General features: G+C 44.1%; 1 protein-coding gene and 1 long non-coding RNA gene across 8 annotated transcripts; one reads left to right on the top strand and one right to left on the bottom strand.

Moving 5' to 3' along the window:
- The first annotated feature begins 389 nt into the window (after positions 1-389).
- On the top strand, positions 390-2,362 carry LOC311016536. The gene is made up of 2 exons (XR_014597502.1): positions 390-1,681; positions 1,832-2,362. It is a non-coding gene; the product is annotated as an uncharacterized lncRNA (long non-coding RNA).
- A 267-nt stretch (positions 2,363-2,629) lies between these two features.
- On the bottom strand, positions 2,630-24,809 carry stxbp5b (syntaxin binding protein 5b (tomosyn)). Of its 7 annotated transcripts, XM_084014284.1 has the most exons (30): positions 24,338-24,809; positions 22,932-23,029; positions 19,504-19,585; positions 19,253-19,353; positions 18,147-18,281; positions 16,394-16,457; positions 15,429-15,512; positions 14,393-14,516; positions 14,129-14,207; positions 12,895-13,049; positions 12,708-12,780; positions 11,807-11,954; positions 11,596-11,663; positions 11,439-11,479; positions 10,507-10,727; positions 10,227-10,411; positions 9,818-9,943; positions 9,540-9,691; positions 8,903-8,986; positions 8,414-8,476; positions 8,281-8,337; positions 8,145-8,192; positions 7,033-7,083; positions 6,699-6,818; positions 5,764-6,003; positions 5,024-5,381; positions 4,719-4,884; positions 4,441-4,552; positions 4,055-4,275; positions 2,630-3,965 (listed from the first exon to the last, which is right to left on the bottom strand). In XM_084014284.1, exons 1-30 carry the CDS (start codon positions 24,479-24,481, stop codon positions 3,924-3,926), a joined length of 3,642 nt encoding a protein of 1,213 aa, XP_083870410.1. In that variant the 5' UTR covers positions 24,482-24,809; the 3' UTR covers positions 2,630-3,923. The 7 variants fall into 7 exon arrangements, with proteins under 7 accessions (XP_083870410.1, XP_083870404.1, XP_083870406.1 ...); XM_084014278.1 differs by lacking the exon at positions 8,903-8,986; XM_084014280.1 differs by lacking the exons at positions 6,699-6,818; positions 8,903-8,986.
- Positions 24,810-24,891: the final 82 nt, after the last annotated feature.

Here is a 24,891-nt window from a genome sequence, read left to right as displayed (position 1 = left end):
ATACAAGCTACAATACAAGATGAAGACACCACATGAATGATCGTTTCAAGAGACGTTATATCTTCCACAATTTGAAGACAAATTGAAAATGTTGTACTAATAATAAAAAAAAACGTTGTGGTTTCCTCACACTACAAATTAAATAGATGAATCCAATTGTGCACAAAACTGTGGCATAAATCAGAGGCACCATCCCTCTGGATGAAAAAAAGGCAGTGTTGGGCCTTGCTTGAAGGTTTTGGAGCATGAAAATTAAATCCGACACTTCTGACCTGTGGATGGACAGAGGATTCCAATTTAAGAACCAGTAAAAGATTTACTCTGTATATGAAGTCAGCGAGCAAACGGTACGACGTGAAACAGAAAACACAAGACAAAACGTGTTATGATTGGTTTTACATTTATTTTTCCATTGCACAATAATATCTATATATACTGTATCTACAGTCTAAATTGTTTGTGGCAGCAGATTAAGTCAGACATCCATGTGAAATTTATTTTAATAAAACTGTACAAAAATTGCCTACTATGAGAAAATACTGCAACTCCACAGATATTCATCCCAGAAGACAGACAGATGGATGGAGGTATGGCGACTGTGAAACCCTTGAGGTCTCCTGCACGGCGCTGTGAGCTTGGATTTCTACGCGTCTCTACAGTGCAGGGAAAGCCAGAGTTTTCATGGAGCAAACAGTAACATAAACGGATGTACCAATAAAATAAATATAATCTCTCACACTTACACAATTGGCATGATGGAATGGAAAATGGGACACCTTCGGACGTGTGACGAGAACTTCAGTTTTGTTCAACATGATGGTGAATACAAATGACAGAACAGACAATCTCTAAGAGGGATAATACATGGTTGTTTCAAGTTTGTAAACACTTAATATCATGCATCCTTCAATGTGCAATAAGAGACCATTTAGACCATATATGTTGCAAACTGAAGCACTTTAAAGTCGAGGCCACACTTTGTAGAAAGACTCAGCAGGCCCACCCAAGAGGAGAGGACCCTCCTGCAGTAGCAAAGCTTGAATCTGACGTGAGCATGTTCAATATATAACCAGAAAATGTTCACTGTCATGTCTGGATGATTGATTATTATGCACAACCATTGTTTGGACATTTATGTGTTGTTCTTTCCCAAAAAATTACATTAAAGGTATTCATTTGTAATATATTATTGAAATTAATATTATATATTCATTTTCAAATATATATAAATATATCGTAGTATCATCAACCACGACATTGAAAACAAATCTGAGAGTGAAGCAATCCGCGTGAATGGCAAATGACATAGATAAGCATAGGTACTGTCATATTTTGGTCCTTTCAAAAACAAGACAATGGGACTGGAACAAAAATAAGCACATTAAAAATGATTTTAAGTACAAAAAAATAGTGCAAAACCCACACAGCTGCTCTTTCAGGTGGGTTTATCTCAGCAGTAGACGGTAGAGGAGTCGGCCACATTAAAATCAGCTGAACTTGAAGGGTTTTATTCCAAAAATGCTTAGAGAAAACAGTTTTGGTGCGATCGATAACTCGACACAGGATACTTTATAATCTATGAAAAATGGATGAAAACTTCAAGCAAGTTTTACTTGATGCCTGCATTTCCAAGAGCTCATTTTGGAATTCAACTCTTCAAATTCACGTCTTGTGAACACACGTACAGCAGTCTGGGTGGTGAGGGTATCGAGGTGGTCATGGTATCATCATGGTATCATCATGGTATCATCATGGTATCATCATGGTATCATCATGGTATCATCAGGGTATCATCATGGTATCATCATGGTATCATCATGTATCATCATAGTATCATCATGGTATCATCATGGTATCATCATGGTATCATCATAGTATCATCATGGTATCATCATGGGACGGACTCTTTACCATTTGGGAAAAATCAAGACAACTCTGTGAAATTAAGCAACTCTTTGGTGTCGGAAAAAGAACATGGCCGCAAGCATACAATATGTCCCGTTGCCTGAACCTGCACAGTCAGATTTGTGTCCAGCTGTCCCGTATTTACAACATTTGGCAGAAATCTGGACTGACAAAAGTCTCGTCTCTCTTTTTCAAAAAATAAAAAGACCAAATAGCAGCATGTCCTCATGAAAAAAATAAATCTAATTACAATAGAACTCTAGTTAACCACATTAAAAAACACTGTCAAGCAAAAGCAAAAAAAAACCTATTACACTGTATCTATGTAGTATTATCTCTCTCACACACACACACACACACACACACACACACACACACACACACACACACACACACACACACACACACACACACACACACACACACACACACACACACACACACACACACACACACACACACACACACACACACACACACACACACACACACACACGTTAGAATATATGCATCATGAGGCGAAGGCAGAAGAGAAACGGCTCTGAAGGTTCAGGGAGAGATGACCGGCGGCGCTGCGTGTCACTCTGGTCATTTCTACTGGCAGCTACGAACACAAAGACGCTCTAATGTGTCCTTTGTGCTGTGAGAGACACATGCTTTTTTTCCCTACACGTTGAGAAACGAGACAAAAAAATCAGCTGTGAGAAAAAAAAAGAGATTTGAATAATCGTGTACGGATAGAATCTTTATCACAAAACACTTTAAATTGTAACCAAAATATACATTTATGCTAATCATAATAAGGACAATCTTTATCGTGCCCTTCAACACATCATCCTTCTCATATGTTACTTCGCTACAGCCCCTTAAAAGCCAGAAGAATATAAGACCTTTGGGGGTTTTTTTTCCAGTGTATCAACTCTTCATTTTCCTAATAGATCTATGTAAACTCTTCATCGGGGTAAACATTTCTTTTTGCGCATTTAATTGACCACAGGAGAGAGAAAAAAGAACAAAAATTAATGCCCAACGAACTTCTTTGACTCCTCATCTATTATACTGTTTCAATAAATAATCTAGATTCAAATAAAACCAAAGTGACTCTCAGAAATCACGCCATTTGTCTTTCTCAACAAAAAGATCTCGTTTGGAAAATGCTGTAAAAAAGGAACGGTGGGTGATGAACTAGCGTACTACCAGCCCTTATTTGGTGAGAGGCAAGAGATTCATCATCTCCCCGACTCGTCGTTTTACGGTTCTAAGTGCTTGAAAAGCTCTTTCTGGACAGACTGGCAAAAAGGACAGAGGTCAAACTCCATGAATAATTGAAACCAGAAAAAAACAAACAAGACACAAGCCCTTCACTGATCCACTGGTTCCTATAGAAACCTACATCTTCATCGACTTGATTGGATTTGAAGGACAAGGGGGGGGGGCATCAGACTTTTCTCCTCATTTAAGTCCACTGTGTTTGGCAGACATCATAAAGGGCAGAGAAACAAAACAAAAAGAACAACTGCTATCAGGCCACCACAAGTACATGTTTTGCAGAATTGTCTTTCCTCTTTCAGAACAAAAACGGCAGGTTTTGTGTGTATTTTTATATATCTATATATATCTAAAAACATAGACATATATAGATATAAATGTATGTATGTATGCTGTACAAAGCGCATGACTGATGGATATGAAAGGTCACCTCTCTCCTCTTCTGCAGCCAGATGTTACAAGAACATGGCTCTCATGAGAAATGGAAAGAGGGACTCCTAAGAGCTTTTTTTCTCCTTCTTCCACTTCTTTCCATTCTCATTGCGTGGGGTCGGCCAGTGTCTACTCCGCGGCAGTCCTCCGGTGACTGAGGTAATGCAGAGTGTGTGATATTGTGCTGAGGATAAAAGCATGAGTCTGCTGAGCAGACCCCCCGTGGAGAGGGATGGAGAAGAGAAGAAGAGGGACCTGCAGCCCCCAGGAGATACTGGTGAGCGTGATAACAGAGTCTGATGCTCCTCACGCTGCCATCAGAGCTGGTACCACTTCTTATCTTTGTACTTCAGCATCATCTGGGAGGAGAAAAGAGAAAGGGGGTCAGGAATGAGGAGTTCACATTAAAACCCTCTATTCACTGCCAAAAGAAACGAGAGGTGCGTACAACATGGGCGTGTTTGGAAAAGGACTCTGCGCCCGCCATCATGGCCGCCGTTCTGTCCTCCAGCTCGCCCAGTTTCTGCCCCCTCTCGTCCAGAGCTATCCGGGCGCGGGCCAGATCTCCCACAACCCCGGAGGCGGCACCCTTCATGCCCTCCATGCCCCCTGGGCCGGGGATGTGCTGGGCCAGGCTACGGGACGCCTTACCAGCACCTGTTTCCCCAACTACCCAAGACAAAAATAGAATTAATCCATTCATCCTGCCGTGTTCGAAGTCAGATCAAAGGAAAATTTCCCGTAACCGAAAGGTCGCCCAAACCCTCCAAAATACACCTTGTGGCTTTGAAAAAAAACACAGAATTATACAGAATATGATGTAAATGTACTCACAGAGGTCCTCCCTGTCCAGAGACTGAGCTCCTCCCCCAAACAGGCCTTTGAAGAAACCTTTGTTAGGAGCCTCTGGTGTCTCCACGGGGGTAAATAACTCACTGAGCATCTCCTGGGGAGGACGTTAGCATCAGCACATGTCTATCAATCTACATCCTCATAGAAACACAACACTGACGAATCACCACTATTGTAATAATAGTGACTTCAAACTGGCTCCAATTGTGAAAGATGGATTTTTCACTGAGTAACTCATTCACTAGTTTAGAGCATCTGACCTGGCGGTTGTCGCAGGTCTCCTGGCTATAGGTGATCCTCTGGATCTCCGTGGGGGAGGTGAGGTACAGGGCCTGACCCTGGTGGGAGAAGCAGAACGTCCTAGCTATCCGCATGTCTGTCAGCGGCAGGTAGTTGACATCCAGCAGAGGCCGTAGACTCGGTAAGCTGTGGTGATTCAAAGGACAGACTTCGTTTCAGACAACACAGGTACTTGCAGTGTTTTGACATACAAGTGTAGCCATCGTGATTTCGTCAGATGTTTTGACAGTAGATCACATAGTCTAGAAGCTACCAGAGGTCATACCTCAGAGCCATGATATGCCCGTTGGCACAGAAACAGGCGATGCAGTTTGCTCCGGCCATCTGCACGACATCAGCCCTCAGCACGAAGGAGGTCTCCGTGATGTTGTGTTTGTAGGCGCGTGTTTGGGAGGGCATGGTGACCACCTTGGCCTGTTTCTCCGAACACAGCACGGCAAACTGGGCGTCTTGAGCCTCCTGCGATGATGAAGGGGAGGGTGGCCTGCGCCTCCGGCTCTTCTCCTTCTCCTCATCCGAGGCGTTTGGGTCATACCACGGCTCGTAGGAAGGGGGCAGCAGAGCTCCAGTGGCGTCCAACAGGGCCATCGTCAAAATGCCTCCTTTGAGTGTGACCATAGTGCCTGCAGAATGAGGAACACAAAGATATTATTTTCACTTGCTTTGGAGTTGGACATCATTATGTAGCATAACATCATTTTTCCAAATTAAGTTTGAGCAAATGTCAAACATTTTTAACCGTTTTTAGCTTTTCAATTCTACTTCAAAACACTGTGCCTGGGGATTATGCTACTGTGTATTTGTACCACTGATTATACAGTAAAATTCACAATAGCAGCTTCGACTGAATCTGATGTGACCACTGTCCCTCCTTTCCACCACTTCCTTCCTAAACGTAAACTACTGACAATACCAAAGATATTTCAACTCTGAAGGCCAGTGTTGCCATGGTGAATCCCTGCCGTTAACCTGGGGAATGACCTTCAGCCCTGTTCGGCTTCTTACCACAGGAGGAGATGCCGACGGGCTGCAGCAGCCTCTGGTCCCCAGCCGGAGGCAGGCTGAGGGCCACCGTCATCACGGTGCCCTGGGTGGTTCCCACCAGTAGACAGGGGCTGACCACGCTGTCCGTCTTCCTCGGGAAACTCTCGCAGAAGTGGAAGGAGGAGATGGCCTCTCGGGACTCTCTGTCTATGCTGGTTACACTTGAACTACGCGAGCGGGTGAATGAGTTATCCTTGGCATCTGGACAGCAGGAGTGAGCAGAAAAACAAAGAGAATGAGGAAATGATTTGTGTCGAATGAAAGCGGTTAAAAGTTTCCAGAGGACTTCATGCATCCAGGACACTTAGACGTGTTAATAAAATCTACTGGATCAGAATTCAGTTAGCATGTTAGTGTTCAGATACATATCCAGTACAGGCTAGCGTCCACCAAAAAGCTTTTTGACATTGAGATGCTTTTGCACGTTTTACATCCAAGGATGCAATTTATTTAAACGCTTCCCAGATTGTTATTTTTTTCTCCTCCAATTAAACTGACAACAACATGCTCAATGTGAAAAAAAAAATGCATGTAGTACGACAGGGATTCCCAAGGAAGAACTGGTATTTAAGGAGCAAGAAGACGGAAGCTGAAACACCAGCTCACAGCGTCTTTTTTCAAAAGATCCCGACAGAAACACAAAAGGATCCGTGACACAGAGGGGAAGGCTAAACACACCGCCCGTCATGTGTGTCCTGTAAACAAGAAAAGCAAGATTTTTAAACACGGAGTGCAGTCAAGTCAGCGGAGCTTCCTCAAAAAGGACGAAACCAAATCACTGTGAGGAGGATTAATGTCATGTTAGCCAATTTCAGAACAAAAGCCCCAGCAGTGGTGGGGGTTAGTACCAGTTATCCCACTTCAGCCCAAGTCAGACCATGGAACGGTCCACTCACAGGTGGTGGGGGCCGAATTAGTTCTACAGATGCCCCCCTTCTGGGTCACCCGGGCCGCCGCCTTGCAACAAAAGGTCTTCTTACACGTGAGAGAGCGCCATTGTTGGGACCTCTTCTCCGCTTACAGTGCAGACAGAGACAGAATGTGTGTCTCAATTTACAGTAGAACATCCCGAGACAACAGGAGTCTCACATTTACACCATTAGACAATAAAAAGTACTTCCACATTAAGTATTTTACAGCTGTAATACAAAGAAAGAAGCTTCGAATGACAAAAGGAAAACCTGCAGAAAGACGTAAAGGTTCTTAGAAGTGTCAGTAGTGTTGGCTTACCCAAGTCTGACTTTTGCTCGCCAGACGAGCTAATTTTCCGTGACATCTTGGCTGTAAAAGAAACAAATACTCATATTGTATGAGGAAAGATTGGTGGCTGAAAATGGAAATTGAAAAATCAAAAAAAAAAAGGTAGTTTAAATAAATATCTGTGACATTGTTTTTACTGTGCAAATCAGTGCGCAATCAAAAGTAATGATTCTTGATTCTTAAGAGTGGTGATACACTGTAGGGCAACCGCTGAGGACACACACATGTGTATATTATACATTATACCTCTCACCATAATGACCTTATCAACTAATAGTAAGGGAAGTTTCATGTTTTCTTTTCACAATCATTCCAATGTCTGAATACTCCTTTTAAAGGGCGTACTTGCATGATCATGCCATTATATTATCCTTATAGCAGAGGCATAAAATAACACTCATGTTTAACTTTACCAGGAATGTTGCCAATATAAAGTGTAAAAGTTGCCTGTTGCGGTCTATAACCACCCTTAGAGAAACCCTGAGAATACAAATTAGGCATCACAGGCAACCAAAGGGCCTGCAATGTCAAACAAAGCAAGAGGCAGTCAAGAAATAAGGTAATTGCAATTCAGTGAACACGGTTATGCAAGAGAGTAGGAGGAGCACTGGACTAAAGCCCTGGAATCAGAAACACACACAGTAAGTGAATACAATCCAAGCTAAATAATTCACTTAAGTTATGAGGTTAGACATTAGTAGGCATGAAGCAGATTTTCTATGCTTTTCAATTAGTAAAAAGAGGAATGTTTGCCAATCTGGCGTCATGTTTTCAGCCCGGAGTAGCAGCTGCCTGCAGCCTTTAGACAAGATCTATGGGCATAGAAAATCTGAGGCCATGAAATACGTCCCTGTCATGCATTTGATAAAGACTCCTGATTCAATTCATAAATCAACCATGAGACCCGCAAACCGTATGATTAGTAAAAAAAAAAACACATTTCTGGAATGTAATTCTGTCTCTCATTGGCACAAGACGCACAGACGGGCATAGGGGTGAGGCACAGCGTGGTTAGACGGCCGCCTTTCAGAGAGAAAGAGTGAGTGATCAGAAAAAAAGAGTACATCCGGATGATACAGTACCAAAGTCATTGGCAACCGTCTTGGAAAAGCGTCTGCTTTTGAACTTCACTGGAAATAAGGTTAAAGAGAAGAAGAAGAATCAGATGACTGCAGCCGTGTGGAAATGCTTAAAGAACAGCTTTTAACAAAACAGTACCCTTCTCCATGAAGTTCTGTTTTCGTTCGTCATCAGAATTGAAAGGTGAGGTAGATCCTACGTGAGAAAGGTCAGCATTACGTCCAAATAATGCATTTTAAATGGAGGACAGTCGGAGTTCAGGGAGGCTTACCTGAAGTGGGGGACTTGCAGCGGTCCTCCGAGGTGTTGGACGCATCGTTGGAATCACAGGTAGCTGTGGGAGCCACAGAGGTTGGAATTAAACACTGCAGAATTCATCCTCCTGGAACTTCTGTCAGACTAAAGCAAAGTCCTACATAGACTGGTCATAACAAAGGGTCACCTACTGAGCAAAGGCAGGGACTGCTAACCATACATGACACACACACACACACCTAGTACACGTCTGTTGACTCGGGGTGTCAGTGTTTGTCTGGTCAAATACATGGCAGGGTTTAAAGATGCACTACCTGAGTTTGTTGGTGACTTCATGTCTCAAAATGTCCTCCCAGGTCACTGCTGATGTTTTTTTTTTGTTTTTTTTTAAGTGAGTTTTGGGAATTTGGGAGCACTATATCAAAATCTGGGAGTGCATCTTTATGAGAAGGAGGGAAGACTGAGAGGAGAACGTTTATGCTGTAGGGGAGACAACATGACTTACTGAAGTGGGATGGACGTAGTTTTTTCACAGACTGAGAATATAAGTTAGAAAGTCTGGACATGCAAGACGTCACAGTTGGAATGTCTTTACCAAATCACAGAGAGAGACCGACAGTAAAAACAGTGAAACAGAACAACGACAGGGCATCATAAGTGAAAGAGAAAAGAGTCCATATAATATTCTTGCAGTGTGCATACATTAAAATTAAGAGAGCGTCTGGGACTGAAAAGAATGAAACGGTGAACACAGCAGAAGACAGTGAGGCTAAAACAAGCAGATAAATACAAATGATGTGTCATTTTATCACGTAAAAAGGAATCAAAAAAGAAATGCTACTGCAGCACCGATACAGCATTCGCTCTGTCTTTAGTCTGTCCAACTGAACAGATGGCGAATCTGTCAGTGATGCCCCCTGTTGAGGGACAGGAGCTACTGCAGGGGGCAGTGCTCACGGTGCGAAGTCACGGCTGCTGCCGAGTGTCAGTCCTGCCTCGCTAACCCGGTTTACGTCGCCTTAGCAACCCACAGAAATACGAGGTAATAACAAATAAAGCATGTAGTTCAGGGTTAAAATAATGTGAGTCAGCCTTAGCTGGAGACCAACAGAAACATGTAGACATGTGGGAGTGCGGCTCACCTCCAGAGAGCTGTCGTGCTTTGCGCGGGGAGCAAGGCTGCCTCTGGTAGGGGTCAGAAGGGCTGTACAGGTCCGATGTGCCCATGTTGAGGAGCAGCGTTTTCTGGAGGTAGTCGACCACCGCCAGACCATTACTGTTTCCAAACACCACACTGAAACACAGGAGAGGTGAGGGAATCAGGATGCTATCTTTGCTCTGAACTCTGAGCAGGCTTTTATTTACAGGTGACCACCCACGATCGAGGAAGCCTCAAAGCGTGCTGGCAGCGTAGACTTACAGGCCGTAGGAGGAGTTGATAGCGAGGCTGGTGATGGGCTGAGGTGGCTCCCCGCTCACCCACACCAGCTGGATCACCAGCTCCACCTGGTAGCCCGGAGACTGCTTCAGTGGGGAGCTCCGCACCCTGCATCAAACACACAGCAGGACGAGACAACAGGCTGCTTCACGCTGACATGATTCATCAGCCTCTGGGAGAGCCGCACTGACAACATAATCATTTTTATTGTTGTTATTCCCCCGCCCACCATTTTTACTGTCAAAACATTATTTGATATTTTTCATATACAGGATTATTTGGCCCCGGTCTACTGATGTGGGAGAGGATTGAGCTCAGAGGAGGACTACATCACTAAACCTAAATTGGTCAGTGACAACCTGCTCAACCCAAACAGAAAGCGTGTCCGTACTGCAGGCACGGTATGTTGTCCCGAGGTCCGTCGGAGGAGTTGCTGCCTGTGGCGGGCTGAGTGGGAGGCTCGCTCTCCTGGGGGCTGGAGGAAGCTCCTGGGGTGGGCAGGGTGGGGGTCTGGTCCCCTCCTGGATCAGGAGAGTCCCCGCCGTTGAACTCGCACTGCATCCGCACCTCCAAAAGCTAAAACACAAGAGATGACGCAGCACGTCACAGAAACGAAACAACCATTCATATTCGTCCCAAAACTATGATTGTGCACGTTTCTGACGACGCACCTGCACAACTTCCGTGGTGACTTCCTGTTTGCTGAAGCGATAGACGATCACGTGGGCGGACACCCCGGCCACACAGAGCATCCTGCTCTCAGGGCACCAGGACAAGGTCTGGATGGCAAACGGGTCCTCCTCTACTATATCTGTATTTGCCTTGTCCTCCTTACCGCGAGTCCTCTCAAACACCTTGGCCGTCTTCAGCTTGTACAGCACTTGAAGCATTACTTTGAGGAGAGTAGGGGGAAAAGAAGGTAGAAAGACACGTTGATATACACGAGGACATTAACTCCATAGCATGTGATGTCATGCATTTAAGACAATAACAAGCCGTAGTTCCAGGCATCATGAAGGGTGCGTTCTGCGACAGCAGCACGTAGTGGACACAGTTGTCTGCTTACACATTCTTCAAAATGTTAACCCAACTTAATCCACTGTTTTTTTAAAGGTTTCATCTATTCAAACAAAGTGTTTATTTAATGTGACGATAAGGATGATGATCACTATAACCTTAATATGACTCCAGATGGAAATTAGCTCTAACTAAATAATCACTTCCACTTGAGCCTTTTAAATATTTCTTGCTGCAAGCCCAGAAATGAAAAAGTATGTTTATTCCAAGTGTGCCACAGATCTACTTATCGTCCTTCCGTTCCTTAAAACCAGCAAGTCAACACTTCATTCACCAGATGTTTTCTTTCATGATTAAATTCAGTTGTTTTAATAAATATCATTTAAAAAGCAATCAGGACGGTTGTAAATGTAATATATTATTACTTAAAAATGATATTACAGCACATTTATGACTCCTTTAGGACTCGAAACTCGAGTCGGCACCTAGACTTACATGTGATCTGCAAAACAATGACTTGGTCCGGTCTCTGTGACACACAGCTCCCTACAAACACATGTAATAAAAACCAATAAAACCCACTCACGTGCAGAAGCATCCCAAAATTTGATCGAGCCGTCAGCATGTCTGAACAGGTGAAGAAAAAACAGAAAAGAGAATATGAGATCATTAGTTCCCTGTGACGCCATGTTTGCATGTGAATCATAACAACAACCTGATTTGTTCATTTATTAAATAATTACCCGGTGATTATGATCTCCGGGTAACTCTGAGTGCCTTGGCCCCAGTTTCCTCCACTAATGGGCCATTCCTGTCAAATCCAGAAGAAAAAAAACTGATGCAGACTTCTTTGAGCTGTGTTATAACAGTGTAATAGCACACATATACGTCTCTGAGAATCAATGCCACTGACCAATGCATTTTAAACACAGATTAACCGGAGGAGCACTCTACCTTCTTGCTGTAACCTTGTCTCTTCTGCCGACTGCCGACGGAGTAAAGTGCAGGAATGAGTTCAGCGGGGCAGTCGACAAAGTACTCACAGCAGGTCACCGGTGACTCGTGGATAGTCAGAGGATATGGATTCTCAAATATCGGGTACCTGTCAAGACAAGGTGCCATGAGGTTTGATTTAAAAACCGGCTCCCACTTCATCGTATCTGCTCTTGTCTGTCAACGTGAGATGCAAACGACAACTTCCTTGCTGCCAATCAATGCTGTTAAATACTCTGAATGGCCGTTCCGCCAGTTTAAAGGTCTCATGAAATGGCATACTTTTAGCATTAATTTAAATTTAAAAGAAAAATGTCTGTAATTGTCTCTTAAAAATGAACAAAAGCCAAATACACAGTACATCTAAACGTGTGCTTCAACCCATCCGCGGTGAGTTGGGAGGAAGTGGGAGATTTGGAGGCACCATAGGGTACAATAACAAACATCGAGATCATTCACATCGTCTGGGTTGCCATTAATTCATCATATTAACAGGATGAAGTTTTAATATATTCCCACTGGCAGTTTAAGATGCAACAGCAATAAAAATGTTGCTGAAAAAAAAAGAGAGAAACGGTTGGGATTTAAAACAGAGATGTATCTCTCACACACACACACACACACACACACACACACACACACACACACACACACACACACACACACACACACACACACACACACACACACACACACACACACACACACACACACACACACACACACACACACACACACACACACACACACACACACACACACACACACACACACACACAGAGACAGATCTCCACTACCCGTATTCTTTGATGCATTCCCAAAATACTCTAACTAAACTATATTTAGAAAGCAGAATAGTTACCCAATCTGTCCGAGGTCTATTAAAACCAGATCCTTCTCGAGGAGGACCACCACAGCGTAAGGCTCCTGAAAGTCTGGCGAAAAGAACCGAAATCAGCACAAACCGAACAACGATGTCATTCCAGGTCGTTGATACAGAATTCTGAGATGCATATCAAATCCGTCCAGAGATACGTGCTGCAGCTCACCATTGGGATAGGGGGTTTCACACAGTGTTAGGAAATCCACGATGGGGTAGTCCATCTCCAGGACGGCGGTGCTCTTCCCGTGCATCACAGTGAGACAGGCTCTCCTCCCCACGGTGTCGTAAGACAGACCTCCAGACAGGACCATGAACGGGTCCCTGGGTTCAGGAGAAAAACACATTTTAACTGCTTCTTCAATACATCTTCAGCTTGTTGATCCAACCAAGTGGTGAACGGGTGAAGAGGGACAGCAGAATGGTGCTGTTGTGTTGTCTCTGTAGGGATGGGAACCAGCAACCCCGGTATTAAACAGGCTCTTAGACAGTACTGATAAGCTCCGACGTTACTGGTTGTTTTATCTGTACTCTTTATACTTCTGTTGGGATTTATTAGCACGCATAACATTTAGACAACATGTATCTGCTGCAGCTCCTCCCCTCTGTACCAGTACAGCCAATCAGAGGGCAGGAGGACAGGGGACACGAATAAGGACTGATACGGTCTTTCTAAACTGCAGGAATAGAATCATTTCATTATCATCTTCCATTTGTTTCCAGTCAGATATTACATTTATTTTGTGACTTTGCTGTTGCCGCTCTAGAAACTAGTTATATTTATAATGTAAATAATTTCCTTTTTAAATGGCATTTTAAAAAGCAATCATTTTGTAATAAAAAATAACCGATAAGCGTATTGATAAAACCCAAATGATACCCATCCTTATTTCTCTGGAGAGACTTTGCTCCCCTTTTCAAGGGCATTTATGACGGAAGGAGCCTACTTTTTAATTATAATGGCAACTATATTAATCCGTGTCCTGAGAGAAAAAAAGGGATAATTAGATCAGCTTCAGTAAAATAGGTAATTTTTTATGACCCGTTTTTATCGGAAAGGCTTTGTCTTTTTTACACGGCGACTTCGGCATTACAAGCTTATTAATAACGACATCTGCGTTAATAGTAATCACTACAGGATTAACATGTGACCTCAACGCAACAATAAATCATTTGTCTCGACGTATTTAACGGTCACACAGAGATCAAGCCTGTCGGAGCGTGAAAACGATTAGACGGGGGCCGTCCCGGCGTTCCACCTTCAGCAGCAGAAGGAGAGCGTCGACAGGATCGGTGAGTTGCGACAGAATAACAGGAAAGGCCACTTTCAGTACAGGATACAGATTCAGAGCAGAGTCGGTTAGGAGGCAGGATGGGTGGGGATTTGCTGCCATCACACTTACCCAGCCCTTGTTGTTTTGTACTCCACCTTCAGGATAGGCTTGCATGGCTCGGGCTTTTTTCCATCCTTAGGCTGCTTTCCTGGTAGAGGTCAAACGCCAAATTGTCACAAGTGTAAGAAGATATGGTTCCTGTACACACATGGTTTTCTGTCCCACCTCCAAGGTTGGAGCGACACTATGTGCTTTAAAGACTTGGCTTCTATTCAACACGTGTGCGTGTGTAATACACAAACAATCAAACGGTGTGCATACAAGCGTTCGTACCATGTGGTGTGATGATCTGTGCAGACTTGGCCGGGGCTCGTATATTCCACGTGGTCAGAGTGCCATCGGAGTGGCTGCAGACAAACTGTTTGCCCTCATGGTGCCAGGCTACCGAGTGGATCGCCTGAAAGACACGCGGCAGCGCATCGTCACACAATGGTAAGGAGAGTGCATGCGCATCCTCACAGCCGTGCAGCGATCCACAAGAAGAGCTGCAGAAGCTCCCTGTTGTGTTTCCTATTGTCAACAAATCCCATGACAAGTTTGAGTGTTTTCTGACTTGCCTGTCTGCGGCGCTCAGCTCCGCCCACACGCCTTTGAAAGTGGATCAGCGACGAATGCTTTAATGGTGCGCTCGCAATTATGTTGCCTCATACACAGCAGGGCGGCGTGTGTGGGCTTAGGCCCAAAATAAACTACAGTGTTAGTCAAATAAACAAACATGTTACTCAGTGCAGCGTGCGGCTCGTTGATGGGTTTTTAATGGGTTTTTGGACAACAATGAGGCTCTATGGCACGGAGGAATGAGGAGGATCAGGCTTTGCATGCAAAAGGCAATGCTTGTTTGTAGGATCCGTTCATTGTTGGGTTCAGTCTTTTGATTCATAGGAGGACGATCAAAAAAAAACATAAAATATCAGCAGAATTATCCTTTGAAAAAGGTATACTTTGCAGGGTTTTCCTGAAAACAACAAGAGGAATCCCTCTCAGTCACCACTTATGAGAAGTATGTAGCAGTGTTTGTGTCTGCAAATACAAACTTGATTTATGTGTTGGCACAAGGCAACAACAACCCAGATAATAGTTTTGTCTTCCTTTATTTGAGGAACAGCCGACGTCATTCTAATTATTTTCCTTCACGATGTGAAACTCAATCGACAACAAAAGTATGAAAGCTCCCGAGACAAAACCTCAAAAGGCAGCTTTCCTTGGTTTTCATTTCAATGCTAGATTATGCAAAACCTCACAAGACCAAACATGTTGCCGGGACGACGGCGAGAAAAAACAAAAATAAGAAGAAGAAGAAAATGCTTACCTCGTCATAATTGTAGCGGCAGTCAGCTTTTTTGGACTTCAAATCCCACAACACCACTACGCCGCACTCAAATCCAATCAGAAGCTGAGAGAAAAGAGAAGCAGCCGATTACTTACTATACAGTATATATATATATATATATATATATATAGCTCCGTCTGCAGTAAACCACCGTCTGTGATCTTCCAAAGATCGCTCATCTTTAACAATACTTTATTTTAATCATAATACTCAGAAAAAAAGAGATGCCGTTACATTCATGATGTAATTTTGTACAATTATAGATTTATGAGGCAGATTCCTAACACATATAAGTACAAAATCAAACTGCTATTGTAGCTGTGTAGAACTTCCATATAGTAGTTGATTTCTAGAGGAAATTCCTTGAATGAACTGTTTAAATGTTAATGATTGAAGTGTGAATCATTCATATTTTTAGCTTATTTGTTTGGCATTTTCACCTTTATTAGATTATACTGTAGCGGCACCATTCATAAACCACCAATGATTGTTTTATTTTGTGATACTAAATTCCAAAGTTCACGTCAATAAAAAATATATATATTTTTAAGAAACATTCAAAAGGGATTTATGGACATTTGTCCAAAGTATGTCATGAACACTAATAAGGCATGGTTGCTTATATCACATCCCTCACTTAGAAGACTATTGAGGCGTATTTTGGCAGCTCGACATTGTAGAAAGTTTCTGATTCATCTCAGAAGAAACCTCTTCTTGTCGTTTATGACACCAAAACTTGATGTTTACATTGACATTTGAATTAGCTGAGAATGTTCTGCCATCGTTCTCCATTGTAGCTGTATTGACATTGTGTCGTCTGCGCTGAACAGTCATTCGCAGCAAACGTAGCCTCCAGAAAAAAGTGGTGCAGTTTGCTTTGGGTTTTAGGGTAGCGATGTGTCTCTGTTCCACAGGTGTAGTGTGTATATGTGGTGGCCGGCTACCTTTCCTTCATCCATGGGGTTATCACTGATGTGCACCACCGGTCCTGGGTGTGTCTTGGTAGATCTGACACAGAGGGAATGTGTGTGTAAATACCAGAACATCAATCGTTATTATCATTATTCAAACACAAGGAAATTGCAGTTGTCTCAGCGTCAAACGGTGTTTTGCATTGAAAGACTTTTATAAAGAATAAAATAAAGGCACGATTGAGAGAAAAGGTGATAAATATCAGCATTAAGAAGTCCCGAACCGTAGCTGTAAAAGTACAAAAATAAAGCAATTTATACAAGCGTAGGAAACGGCAGCAGTGAAAGTCCAGTAAAAGTGCAGCGTGACAGATACGGAGTGGTGCTTATTGGCCGTTGGATGACATATTTGTGTTCTGCAGATTGACGTGATGCATCCTTGACAGGTCAAATGTTTCCGATAACATGCTGTTACAAGGAGAAAGATGGGGAGGCAATTAGGGAAGAAAAAAAGACTAAAAGCCAGAGAGAGAGAGATAGAGAGAGCAGGGTCACATGAGGGTCTATGAGATATTATAGTGTGTGGAGACAGCATCACCGTGGCAACAAGGGGCACGGAGGAAGTGAAGGTCTGGCCTAAAGAAAGTGTTGCTGCCTCTGAATGCGGTCTGGCTCCAGGAACTAATGATGTCATTGCTGCTGATGAGTCGAATAAAAGGAATCCGGTCTGTAATCACCGTATGATACGCCATCATGATAAAGGACTGTTTTAATATATAATGAGCAGAATAAACGCATGTTTTACAGTCTTAAAAACAATGACTTATAACTGACTGAAATCGTATGTAAACACCATTTTAATGAGATGATGATGAGTTCAAGTGCGCTCACACTCCTCTGCAACACTAAGTGATTCAGAGAACATGTCTATCAGAGATCAGACAACTCTTCCACCAGGAAATGACTGAGTATCACGTTTTGAATTTCACACTACGCCCGAGAGCTCTTTTCATTAAATCATTTTCACAGTCACGGAGCCAAAAATCCTTTCCCGTCTCCGCTGTCTGTTGCTGAGGCGTTTATCCCAGCTGATGGCATACTTTAGATCTGGGAGTTGAAAGTCAGAACACCAATTTATCAGATTTCACGAACAAACCACACTTTATACTATTCTTCCAATTTTATCTGCCAGTCACTGTCTCAAATATTTTTTTTAAGCTCATATTTTTTTTCATTTTCAGTGCCGTTTCACGCACAGAATCAAGCACTAATACATCAAATAAGCAACAGTTACTAGTCAGCATGTTGGGCGACACAGACGGTATCCACTGAAATTGAATTCCACCTGCGTGTGACCCCTGAAGTTACATCTGGACGCTGCAGGAAAGGCAGTGCACCATGTGCTGCTCCACAGGATCTAATGTAAAATGCATCTTGATCCTTAAAGTGGGTGTTAACGTGGGGGAGAGGGTGACCCAGGGTCACCGGGGTTATCGAGTGGGCACTTCCTCAGAGATGTTCGGTTAAATGAGGCAGCAAAACACCTCCAGGAGTCTCGTCTAAGTTCTGGCATTGGTATGAAATCACCACCTCCGTACCGCCCTCGCACTGATCAGAGCTCCAGATCCTCAGCTTACAGGACACACTGTACCCGCAAGCATTATTCTTTTGCATTTCAGAGTTTCCTGGTTGAGTGTCAACAACAAGTGCATAAAGAAGATATGCAAATAGGAAGAAAGTGAAGGGAGGAGGAAAAATAGGAGACAGTTGTGCAACACGGACTCACAGTTCGATGGCTTTGTTCCACATGATGACGTAGCCTGAGAGAGTGAAGGACTCCACGTTGACGATGTGGATGTTGCCTCTTTCTGTGCCGATGTACAGCCATTTGCTCTGGAAGGGCAGGTGGCAGTACGTGATTCTGCGGGGAGATGGGGATCCATCACAACCAGGCTTTTCATTATGTCGTGACTCAGCCCCCCGCCAAAGAGTCACCCATGCCCCTAATCACGCTGCTGCGACTGGAAGGAGTAGCGAGTGACTAAGATTTAATTACAAAGGCCATGCTCTGTGTCACACAAATGAAGCCAGACTATATATAGATCAGTGGGGAGGAACGGCAGAGTAAACCTGCTGTCCTTTCTCCACTGGTAACAGCGTTTAAAAGGACCGGGCCAACGTTAACCGCTTACCACGTTGGACTGTTTCTCTGTGAAGAGGTTACTGTGTTGATGCTATGTCAAAGATGTCTATGTAGTGTGTGTTGCAGAGATATCTACTGGAATTAGCATGCTAACCGATTAGCCTTGGCCCACAATGTCTTGCAATAGTCCAACATGTTAGTAGTTTAACTTAAGACTGCACGTTTAGCTTGCATGGACCCAGAAATAGAGGTGCGAGGCTGATTACTATTGTTTGGAGCATGTGGCTCATTATGACACGTTGCACCTTTAATTGGTTCTGTTGTTTTTTGGGGGGAAAGTAGTGAAAAGAAAGCACCCTAATCTGCAAACTTTAGAATGGTTGCAAAGAAAAATCAGACTGTAGAAATCTTTGAGAAAATGAAACAAATTCTCATAACCATAAACATGAGTTGATGGTCTCAATAGCTAGTTTCAATTAATCTTCAATCCAGCATGATGCTCTTTTAATAAATGACGGTCCCATTTAGAGTCAAATAGATGTGAAGCAGGACATGCTTTAGGGCGGGGCTACCTTGTGATGCAGTATCATTCTCATTGGCTGAAAGGTAAAATCATCATTTACCGTGACCTCAATTTGTTTGGTGAAAGAGGAAAATGTAAGTTTTTACATAAAAACAAGACGACGCTGATGTGTTCCTTTTCAAAGAAGATGCAGCATCTGTGAAAACAGCAGAAAGCCGTACTCTACCTCTCCCTGTTGAACTTGAGAGAATGCAGAATCGCAGGGATTTTTTGCCTCAGGTTCCAAAGGTGGATGCTGTCATCAGCTAAGGCACTCACCAGCGCCCCCTGCGGGGAGGGTGGGAAACAGGAAGCTCGTTAGAACGCACAGAACATCTCGAGGCTTGGTTTCATGCGGCGCTACGATGAGCAACAGGGTGAGGAGAAGGTGGAGTGGAAACCAAACGAGAAAACAAGGGACAGGTAATGACAACAAACCTCGTTGATCAGGAACTGGAGCTGAATGACAGCCGCCCCGCTCTCATGCTGACAGTAGCACTCCACGCCCGCACGGCCGAAGCTAGAAGTCAGCTCAGTCAAGGAAAAACAGGAACAGTGAAGTTCATGTAGACACGTGAGGAAAAAACACCGTCAACAATAATGTCAATTAAACTAAAATCTTAGTTTCTATAACTGGATGGGATTTCCATTTGTCATTCCAAAACAGCCACTGGGAGGAACATGAAATCCATCAAACTAGTGAGTTATAAATAAAAACCGGTGGGCCTCGTCTGCCTTATTTATTCACATGCGTCAGCCAGCATGACGACAGCGGGATAAACTTAACTCTATAGGACGGTTAAGTTCAGGTCAGAGAATCCCCGCCTGCTAAATCTGTCCATTCAAGAAACAGCAGATGTGGGGCCTTCATTTGAACTGTGCGTTGAGCTAAAAGTGGAACACAAATGATTGCATGAATGGCAAAAGGGAAACCACAGGGGAGCAGCGCCAGGTAGGCACTGGACTGTTACGGATCCCACTGTTACTGTTACGTATCCCACGAACAGCCCAGAAACGAGGAGCACGATGAGGGAAATCTTATTTCAACCAGCTTGTAATCACGTTCAGACACACCAGTCCTGCACACCAGCACAACACAAGGAGGGAGCGCGACATCTAATCGCAGGGAGGATCTCTAGACGGATGAATTAGACAAAGACAAAAAGGGTGCACCGTCTCTGAGACTCACTGATGTGATCACGCCGGAGGCAAAAAAAAGCTCCAAAAGACGGACCTTGGTTCATTCTGAGCCGACGCAGCACAATACGCCGGGATTAAACCGAGCTCTGATGAAACAATCCCTCAATGTCTTCAACGAACTAGGGTGGGGTTTTCAGGACTCCACGGCGGGCATCACTGCAGAAGAAGGATGGAGGGGAAACATAGACCTTCAGACTTCAAGCTGGCGCCACTCGAAAGGCTGTTGGCAACTAAACTCACATTCACCCGTGACCTTTCTGTCCGGTTTTAGCTCCTGGCCCCCGCAAGTCCTGTACAACATTTGTCAGAATTATTAATGGATATCATGTCTCCGAAAGGTCCACAATGGAAGGAGGACGAGTCATTAAGTCGGCTTCATACCCTCTGGTCGTGCATGAATAAGAACATCGTCTAAAGAGCACATTTTTAATACGTAACACTACAGATGCTGTTGGGGTTTATTGTTCTGTTCACTCATCAGTGTATGTAAATGCACAGAGTCTGACCTGGTTCTGATATCAGGTAGGTTAATGGCACTGCTGACACAAGCTTCAGGAAACGGCTGAGATCTGATCATCACAGCGGTGAGCCGGTTAGTTTGTACGCTGCATAATCACACAAGCTTCACTGTGAGCATGTAGGCCCCAGGTACAAACCATACAGGACGTCAGCTGAGACTGTTTTAGACTACACTACCCGCTTCCCTCGGGGCTTGATTTAATTAGTAGAACATATGCTCCGAGGATTGTAGTGAGCACAGGAAGCTGAGTCACACCAGTCAAGTGTGACTGCATGTAACAACATATCGTGCCGGGAGGGAAACAAAGCGCTCGAAGAATCGTTCCTGTCACAATTGTTTGGTCATGAGTTTTAGGGTCAACCGATCTGCAGTAAGAGTAAGAGTTGAAATGTCGAGTTAACTGAATGTCTTTGGGGTTTTAGGGAACGATGTCAACTTGCGGAAATTGAGCAATTTTAAATGTTGTGCTTTGCAATACGTTAGATGAACCGATTAATCTAGAATATAATCTGGAGTTTGATCAAAAATGCAATACATTCCAGGTGCCAAATGCACTTTGAATATCAACACTTCCCCATTCGGTAAACCAACGTGGTTGACCACAGCGTTTCGGCATCAGCAGGTTTCCTCGTGTAGTCATCTGATAATCATCCTGACAGGAAGTTATCTTGATCATGCAAGCTGACGAACCAAAAAAAAAAAACAGAAGCTGCTCTTTGCAGCCTAGAGTCTCGGTAAAAGCCAAAAGAAGAGGAAGCTGCAGGCCAGCGGCTTCATCCTTTTATCAGTGTTTTTGCAGTCGAAGCTCACCAAAACACACGTTTGACTTCTCGCGTGACACGTCAGCTACAGGAGCACGTTGAACCGAAATGCAACCCGTTTGGCACAAACTTTTACGACTTCTCATGTCCAAAAGTTCAAAACATGTACCGCCACCGCTGGCCTCCATTCCCATGTGGGAATATGAATTGCTGTTTTGCTTCGGCTCCGCCAGCAAACAAGGAGCAAGTCTACATTTTGTAGTGGCCGACATTTAAGAGCACACGTATTAAAAAAGGAGCGGGGGAGTGTCTACAGTAACACAGTGATTCAAACACGGTCGTAGAGACACATCTTGTAAAAGCAGACATTTATTGCTTGTAGACACCTCATTGAGCTTTTGTCTACTGAGCTGTGGCAGCGTTTCCAAAACTCCAGGGGCAATGAGGTGGATCGATACAGCCTGTCGTTTGATAAATGGACCTATTGCCTGAATGACGGTAATCCCATCAGCTCCACCTTGCACATTAGGACAACATGGAGGCAGTGTGTGTGTGCTCAGGGAGTCGCCCTGTAAATACAACGCTCTCTTAATCTGGAGAGTGGATAAAGACGAGGATGGAGCCACTTCTAATGAAAACCTAAATAAAGCAGATGGGCCTCCCAAGCAAGATACCAGCACACTGTTTACACACACACACACACACACACCCTGCAGACACGTTGTAAATGGCATCATCTGGATATGACCACACTATCACATAATGTGTGTATTAATCTGTAATCTCGGGGCAGTTTTGTTGCTGTGACTCACGGAAACTTGCTCGGTTGGCTATAAAAACACATTTTTACTCTGTAATACCAACAAAACACACAACTAGACTCCCAGCTACCTGAGGGGGCCACGCAGCACTGCAGCAGCTTGACTGATCCAATGATGTTTACAGCACATATGAAGTGGCATCCTGGCGCAGGCCGGGGCAGCACAGTTGATGAGGTTGGCTCCTCGGCATATGGCGGAGGAGCTGTTCATGCTACTGCAGAGATCCCACTAATGAGCCTGGTGCTCCAGGAGAAGGAGGCTGCTGGCTGCACAGAAACACAACCTCGCTGCCTTTGAGCCCTGCACTTCCTTCTGTGCGCTTTGGATTTGTGTTTTTTTTTCTGTCATGGACGATCGGTCACTTACTGTATGAATTCCTGAGACTTTGCGGTATGTTGAAGGGTGACTTGGTCATGACTTTGCAGAATGGATATCAGGAAGTTAGACATGGAGTGTGTGCCAATATGTGTGTGTAGAAAACCGTCATCATCCAAGCTTTACTTTCCTCGTGTGGCTCTCATCATTTTCCCCCTGATAAAAAAAAGAAAATAAAAAAAAGGATACAGCCTCAAAGCTCCAGTCTGAGTCCCGATGGCCAAGATTTTCTGCACGGGGTCAAAAGCCATCGAGGACGGTTGATATGGGAAGCCATGACGCACAGTCTGCAGGAAAGAGCAGGATTTATATTAGTCTTCCAGCCAGCTAATCAATCATCTGCTACACAGTCAAGCTGGCTTTACTGGAGCGGAGAGAAAAAAACATTATCATAATCTCCAAGAAATGTAATCCATCAATGGAAACTTAGTCTCATTATCAAAATAAATCAGATTCAAACATAAACAGTGCAAATGGGGACTGGAGCATGTTTTTTCTGATATCCACCTGACATGGATGCAAGCTCCGTTCTGTAAAAACACGAGTAATAAACTCGTGTTATCCAGCCGAAGGCTCACACATCTCCGGCCTTTGGAGTGCACGTCATTCGCCGGGATGTCGCAATCCTCCAGCCACCAAAATATTATCGTCATAAGGCGTTATAACTCAATCGTTCCCAGGTTGGGAACCTTGCCCAGCCATCCATAAGCTCTGTCCAGTTTGCAGTAATATTATGTAACAGGTGTGGCCCCTGTAACCCCTGACCTGCTCTGATCCCAACTGGGGGGGCAGGTGGGCCGGCTCAGGCAAAACCTTTACAGGCTAGATTATTAAACCACTTATCTTATTTTAAATGTGTGTGCATTTCAGGATTATGGTCCACATTTGTTTTTAAAAGTCCCAGTCGTGGATTTTTCAGTGAAAAAGTGATCTGCCATCGTCCTTCCTGCACTCAGGGACGGACGTAAAGGAGAGCCCGTAATGAATCATCTTATGATCGTGGCATTAAGCCTTCAGCTCAAACCGGTGTTCCCTCCGGAGGCAGGTTAGCCAGCTAACTTAAAACAGTGACCGGAGGCAACATTCAGTGCAACGCAAACAGCCGACGTGCTCCGGCAGCCAGCCAGCCAGCCACCGCACACAACCACGGGACACACGGACCCACTACCCACGGGTCTACTTTCACATTCAGAGCTTTTATTTTTAATAATAATAATCATAATAACAATAATAATAATAATAATAATAATAAAAATATAAATAATAATAATAATAATAATAATAATAATAATAAAAATAATAATCATAATAATAACAATAAAAATAATAATAATACTATTACAAATAATAATAAAAATAAAAATAATAATAATAGTAATAGTAATAATAATAAGCCCTCTATATGCCTTCACTCGTGTTATTTCCACCCCGGCGGGGATGAAAACAAACGCCGCTGTCATCTGACTGTCGGTGTGGAAACAAGCAGCTAGTTTACGGTAAACAAGCCGTCGGTCCACGGTAAACAAGCAGCTAGTTCACGGAAAAACAAGCCGTTGATTCACGGTAAACAAGCCGTCGGTTCACGGTAAACCCACCTTGCAGAGCTGGAACTGCTCCGACTGGAGGGTCTCCTGGACAACGTCGTTCTCCCGGGGAGCACCGGGCTGGGCGGTCGGGGACGAGGAGGAGGACGCCGCTGTCAAGCCGTCCAGCACCTTCCTAATGTTAAACTTCTTCATTTTACTCCGGTTCGGACGAGCGAGCCACCATCAATAGGATAGAGAGCGAGAGAGATAGAGAGAGATAGAGATAGAGAGGGGGGGGGGGGTAGCTGCTAGCTAGTTAGCCGAAATAACGCACCGTTAATATCGTTCTTACATCTCACATGTTACGGAGGGTGTTGCTGCCGGCGCACTCTCCGAACCAGCCCCGAGTCACGAGCATTGATTAGACGAGTCCTTGCCGATACACGAGTTAATCCGCCATATGTGTTGCCAGCTCTGGCGTTATTCGATCGGAATCAATCGTTTCCGTGAGCCGTTCCCCGGTCAGGCTCAGCGGGTAGCAAGCGGGCTACGGAAACGCAGTGAGCTGCAGCGAGCATTGAGTCTGCGCTCTGCTGTCACCCGGATGCTGGCCCCGGTGTTAC

The sequence above is a fragment of the Eutrigla gurnardus genome, assembly GCF_963514095.1.
Source record: "Eutrigla gurnardus genome assembly, chromosome: 7".
Lineage (NCBI taxonomy): Eukaryota > Metazoa > Chordata > Actinopteri > Perciformes > Triglidae > Eutrigla > Eutrigla gurnardus.
Note: the sequence above shows the minus strand (reverse complement) of the source record. Positions and strands in the feature narration are given on the sequence as shown.

Coding starts and splice junctions, on each gene's coding strand:
- stxbp5b (XM_084014284.1), bottom strand. CDS start 24,481: ATGAAGAAGTTTAACATTAGGAAGGTGCTGGACGGCTTGACAGCGGCG. Junction 18,282..19,252: donor CTCAAGTTCAACAGGGAGAG/GTAGAGTACGGC, acceptor ATCTCCCCGCAG/AATCACGTACTGCCACCTGC. Junction 13,050..14,128: donor TACAAAACAACAAGGGCTGG/GTAAGTGTGATG, acceptor TCCTGAACCCAG/GGACCCGTTCATGGTCCTGT.